This window comes from Anoplopoma fimbria, chromosome 21, assembly GCF_027596085.1.
Source record: "Anoplopoma fimbria isolate UVic2021 breed Golden Eagle Sablefish chromosome 21, Afim_UVic_2022, whole genome shotgun sequence".
NCBI lineage: Eukaryota > Metazoa > Chordata > Actinopteri > Perciformes > Anoplopomatidae > Anoplopoma > Anoplopoma fimbria.
The window spans coordinates 19,955,326-19,961,549 of record NC_072469.1 but is presented as its reverse complement, the minus strand read 5'-3'; the positions used below and the strand labels follow the sequence as shown (position 1 = coordinate 19,961,549).

At 41.8% G+C, this 6,224-nt stretch overlaps 1 protein-coding gene across 1 annotated transcript; it reads right to left on the bottom strand.

Moving 5' to 3' along the window:
- Positions 1-296: 296 nt before the first annotated feature.
- On the bottom strand, positions 297-6,224 carry LOC129110990 (choline-phosphate cytidylyltransferase B-like). The gene is given in 9 exon segments (XM_054623272.1): positions 297-430; positions 433-520; positions 749-937; positions 1,173-1,315; positions 1,400-1,478; positions 2,061-2,212; positions 2,461-2,577; positions 3,337-3,436; positions 6,185-6,224. Coding segments are annotated over 9 exon segments (1,041 nt in total). The 5' UTR covers position 6,224.

Here is a 6,224-nt window from a genome sequence, read left to right as displayed (position 1 = left end):
ACTTTGTTCGTACATCCTCTCCCTCCTTTGTCTTTCGTCTGTCTGCTTGGTCGCCCACACAACTGAGACAGTGATGGCTTCTTAGCTCTGCAGCATAGAACTTCATTTCCCATGATCCTCCTCTGACTTGCATTTTAGCAACTTCCTTGAGGATAACTGTTTCAGTATCCAGCCGGTGTTTGTGTGTGAGCAGTTCTCAGGCAGTGTACTGTGAGTGAAGTGTGCGTGTGTGTGTGTGTGTGTGTATGTGTGAGTGTAAGTGTGTGTGTGCACATGTGTGTGTTCAACAATCCGTTTTACTTCTCATCTTCATCACCTTCACTCATGCTGCTTATAGAGGCAGACGCTCCTTTGGGGGAGGTCGGGGGCGAGGGCCGTGCATTGTGCCAGCGGGCGGGGGGAGACGGGGGTGAGGGGGAGCGCAGGGGGACAGTTCTCGGGGAGGACTGTTGCAGGGCGACCCTCGGGGTGACAGAGCGTAGGACAGCATTCGTCCGCTGCGTTCTTGAAACACCTGTTTCTGTTCAGAGACGGAGGGAGGAAAACAGTGAATGTTAGTTCATACAGCGCAAAGGTCCCTGCATCAAAAGCCTCTTTTTAATATCAGATACTGTCTGACACACTTAAAGGGATACACGCAAACAAAACTTTAATAGATCTATAATACAATAAATAAAATAGTGACGATGAAGACAGTAATTATAATGATGGTAAAAGTTATTATTTCCGTTATCAAAGAGTCACTTACCCAAGTCCCATCAGGTCCGAACAGTTCTAGGAAGTTGCCAATAAACTCTCTGGATTTCTCCTCCCACTTCTGAATGAGGTCGTGGCTCTTCTCCTCCACACGGTAAACAAAATGTTTGCTCTTCTCCTCGACTGTGCGAACCTTCTCCTTCATTCGATCCACTTGGTTCTGCAGCCGGTACTTCTTCTCCTGAGGGGGATTAAATGTTGAGGAAAATCCATTAAGCTAGTGTTACATGTAAACACATCCCTAAAGAAACAGGGCTACAAGTTCTAGTTGAAGAAACAATGTAAATGTGTCCTTGAATCTTCAGGCACTTTGATGCCACACAGTTAACTCATCTTATATATCTTGTTATACAAGGTGCTGCAAACATTCCATACGAAGATGTTTTCCATTGTAACAATATGGTGAAATCTCTTACGTTGATGTAGCTGACGTTAAGCTCCTTGGCCGTGTAGCCACGTTGGAGGTTGCGTCGTGCGTAGACATCATAGTCTCTGACAATCCTGGTAATCAAGTCGGATGTTGAGATTCCTTCTGTCCGTTGCGTAGGCACAAACATCCCTGGGAACACAAATAAAAAACACACAGAATTGGAAAAATGCCCGATGTATATATGTATTCATTATCCTGTCATCACACACTGACCTGCCTCCTTGATGTGTTTATATACATCCTCACTTCCTGCTGAGGAGTAGGGGATGTCATCGTGAGCCACGAAATCGATCTGTGAACCAATGAAAGGACATGACTGCATGACAGAAAACACTGCACATGAGTTAAAATAAACACTTACATATACATACCGTCGGTTAGAGTTTTGCAAAATATACAAATTTAAAGTAGAGTCCCATCTTACCAGGAGTTTTTAGTATCAGGCACTAAGAGTTTTCCTCTTAAGAGCTAATCACAAAGCTACTGAGTGCTGAATCTTTCTTTTTTATTTAGTGCAAATTCTACAGATAATCTGTCCATGGCCATGAAATCCTCTTTATATCCGCTTTACATTTAGCATTTTGGGTTTGAAGAATAATTCTTACACACAACTGAAATATTTCATCTGCAAAGAAAAAACATTTTCAACTGTCCAAGTACTAGACAGTTGTGCAGACTTATATATTATATTATCTCTACTTCTAGCACTAAAAGGTTTTGTAAATGATTCTGGGGAGTTCTAAAGTTAGAGGTGACACGCCCTGTATTTTGTAGGTGTTTCGAGCTACTTTTGGCCTTAGGATGTGATTACAGCTCGTGGATGCTTCATGCACAGTTTAACCATCAGATACAGCAAACATCCACACACACACACCTTGTGTTTCTCTAGGAACTCTGGTGTCAGAGTCCAGGGTGCGTCTCTCAAAACCTCGTCGACATAGCGGCAGTGTCTCAATGCTTCGTAACGTTCAATCTCCGTCATGACTGTGAAACCCTTGTACTTATGTGTCAGCTCATCACTGCACACTGTTCCAAGCACATGGGAGGGAATACACACAAAACATGAAGCATAGAGGCACGTAGTTCACAATCAGAGAACTCTGTATTGGTTTATTTATAGCAGTGGATTTTCAGGGTGCATGTGTATACGTGTGTGTGTGTGTGTGTGTGTGTGTGTGTGTGTGTGTGTGTGTGTGTGTGTGTGTGTGTGTGTGTGTGTGTGTGTGTGTGTGTGTGTGTGTGTGTGTGTGTGTGTGTTAGTAGGTCTGGTCTACCTCCTACTATAAGGTAGGTGTTGGGAAAGAGGTTCTTGGCCTGCATGAGAGCACGAGCGTGTCCAGAGTGGAAAAGGTCAAAGATGCCATCTGCGTAGACTCTGACCGGCCGGTCCACTGAAAACACACAGCAGTGCAACAACACATTTATCCAAAAATACTGCAGTAGTATCAGTGAAAGTAGAGTGATGGCTGTGGCTGAAAAGCTACAGAATTGTACTGAGACGTGATGATAGTGAAACTGTAGGAGTAGCTACGGCAGTAGTTGTTGTAGTACAGTATGATATTAGAAAAAGTAGCAGTAACTTTGGCATCCCTAGTAAAATATATCAGTGGTAGTAATAGTTTTGGTAATAGTGATACTTTAGGAGTAGCAAAAGCAGTAGTTGTTGTAGTACAGTATAGTATTGGAAAAGTTGTAAAACATATCAGTGATAGTAGTAGTTTTTGTGATAGTGATACGGTAGGAATACCAACAGCAGTAGTAGTTGTACTACAGTATAATATTAGAAAAAGTAGCAGTAACTTTAGCATCCCTAGTAAAATATATCAGTGTCAGTAGTATTTTTGGTGATAATGATACAGTAGGAGTAACAGCAGCTGTAGTAGCAGTAGTAATATCGCTAGTTGTTGTGGTAGTAGAAGTAGCTCCAGAGGAAGTAGTAAACACATTATGGCAGAAGTAGTTGTAGTAACATTAAAGTATAATAGTAGAAAAAGTAGCAGAAGCAGTAATAGTAGCAATATAAGTAGCAAATAAAGTTAGAGAAATAAAGAATTGATTGATATGATGACGATTAACATGAAAAATGGATGAAGGAGAAGCTGGAGGAGATCAATCAGAGGAGGAACCGAGCCGGAGGAGGTCTACAGTACCTGGGGTGCCTCTGCGGGCCTGAGCGATGGTGAGCTTCTCATGAGGGGCGCGGCAGTCACAACTGCTCTCCCTGGCAAAGATGGCGGGCTTAGTCAGAGTCTGAGAATGAGGAGGACAAAGAGACTGGGTAAAAACGTTTTTTATGAACGTAGGAGATTGATGTTCTTCTAAAACACCTGCATTAAGAGCAAATGTGACGACCCCCATCCCTTCATTACACAGTATGTCTCTATTTCCATGCTCATTCCTATTACAGTAACTTCCATTAAGGTATTGACCACAGCTGATGCCTGCTCCACATTGGGACAATGGATTTGAGAGATAGCCAGCGCTGCACTCAGTGTTATTGATCACTCTTTGCGTGTGTGTGTGTGTGTGTGTGTGTGTGTGTGTGTGTGTGTGTGTGTGTGTGTGTGTGTGTGTGTGTGTGTGTGTGTGTGTGTGTGTGTGTGTGTGTGTGTGTGTGTGTGTGAGCAGATATTTACTTCTCTGTGTGAAGCCTATGTATGTATTAACATGTGGTTAAAAACAAGGGCAGGGCTATTGATCTGCTGCAGAAAGGCCACCCAGGAATTAGCTAAAATTCAAAGGGAAGAATAAAATGGAAGAGGCAGGCGACTTCCAGTGGACAGGAAGAAAACAATTATCATTTTTAAACAAATACATTTAAATTAAGCATGCAAAAAAAGAATAAAACAAAGTGGGATATGGAAAAAAAAGACAAACAGAGGCAAAAAAAAGGACAAGTAAGATGATGGAGGCTATTTATCACAGCTACATCAAGGTTAAAGTGTGAGTATGCCATCTGTTGACTGCAGGAAATATTCAGTGAGTATCTTTCACACCAGTAAATGATAATCAGAGTCAGCACGGAGCAGAAAACCGTGGGAGTGTGAGCGGAGGATGCAAAAATGGAAACACATTCGGTCTCTGTGGACAACGCAGGCAACTGACGTCACCATATCCTTAAACAGCAGCAAAACCTGGCATGACAACATGATATATGGACACAGACAGGGAAAGTCAGATATCACATCAGCGGTTTTAAATAACAATGCAGGTTTTGAAAGTGAGACTTAACAGGTGAATTCGATTAAGAAAATTAAGCTTTCTCAATGCTAAGCAAATTCTGATTCTTGCCATAATACATAAGTGCTATAATTTGATGAGAAGCCACTTAGAACAGTTCCTGTGTCAGCCATCTATAAATGAAACTCAACAACATCAGCTATAAACAGGTGACCTCCTTTATTAATGTTATAATTTTAAACTATTAACAGGCCAGGATTAAGTATGCAGACAAAGAGAGCTCTAATAAGCAAACATAACCATCTATAAGGTGTTATGTCATTGCTGCAGCTAAAAACATACCTTGAATGGTTTTATAACCTTGATACTCCACGATTTTTCGAGAATTGCCTATAAATATGATTTTGAACTGATGACATTTTGCAGAGGTCCAGTACAGAAAATGACGAAAGCTATAAAATAAAGTTAAATACAAAGGATTTACTTTGTGTCTGTGATTGTTCATAAGTCTATCCATGAGTTTGGCCTCTTTGGGGTCTGACCCCCTATTACGTCTGACTGAACCAATCACTATTTAGTAAAACATTGTACTGTTTCTCAGAGTGTGAATCCTTTTGGGGGAAAAAAATGATGATGTTCACACATAGACCATATAACATATAAAACACGACATATTTCCTATTTTGGTTTAATAATGACGCCTTATACAATTTTATTTTTTTTACCAATTTCTGTGTTTTATATGACACCGTGCTCTATGGTCTGCTGTAAACGATGAATTGCCATTTCACTTTCACTTCATCATTATATGTATTACTAAAATATCAGAGATGTGGGCAGCAATTTACAGGTCTGGAAACAGTATATTTATGTGGACACGTGGATTTTTATTTTTCGTGCAAGCAACTAACACATAGGCAGGTAAAGAGTTAGATCTACAAGAGGAAAATAAAGGAGGCATTCATTTTTAATATTGCCATAGATGTGAGATCCCCTCTTTCTATGTCCTATTTCCTTTGAACATTTTGTCCTCTGTCCGTTCTCATTGGAGACATGTCAGAACTCAATGCTAGCAATCTGAGCTACAACAACAACAACAACAACAACAACAACAACAACAACAACGACGAAAAGCATCAGAGAGGTTGTTTATAGGGAGCACCTTCATCTCCAATGATTCTTGGGGCACTGTGAGAACAGAGGGGTGGCTTACAAACACTTAGCAGATGGTGAAGCTTAAACCTGCTGACCAGGGGGCTCACAGGCCTATCACGGCGAGTGGCGTGAGCGTGCACAGAAAAACCCACTCTGGCACGAGCAAAGAACATCTGGCATAAGAAGGATTAAAGCAGGGGAAAAAAATGGAGAAACACAGGGGGGATAAAAATAAAAAAACACCGGCAGTAAAAATCAGACAGCTTCACAGGAATAAAGAGAGGTTGGAGTGAAGACAGAGGAGAGTAGAAGGCAAAGGTGGGCCATTTGGAGGACACAGACATAAATGCCAGGATGAGGGATTACATTAAAGAAGAAGAGGATACCCAGACACAAGAGGCTCTCCTAACTGCCGCAATGTCCCTCCAGCAGGTCATTCATGCTATTTTGTCCATTGTGTAAACCCCCTCCTCCTCCTTTGACCACACTAGCACACTGTCCACTCAGCATTCGGGGCATAGCCTCAGATGCTACAGGGGGATCTGTTTCGTAACAGTGGGAGAAAAGCAGCACCCTTTGTCTTCCTCCCCCTCCCTGTCACACATACTGCAAGACATGAAAAATCAAAAAATCAAGAAAAATGCACACATTCAGATGCCCTACCGTCCGGGGATGGGGGCAAGTGTGCTCGAGCTCCTCCATG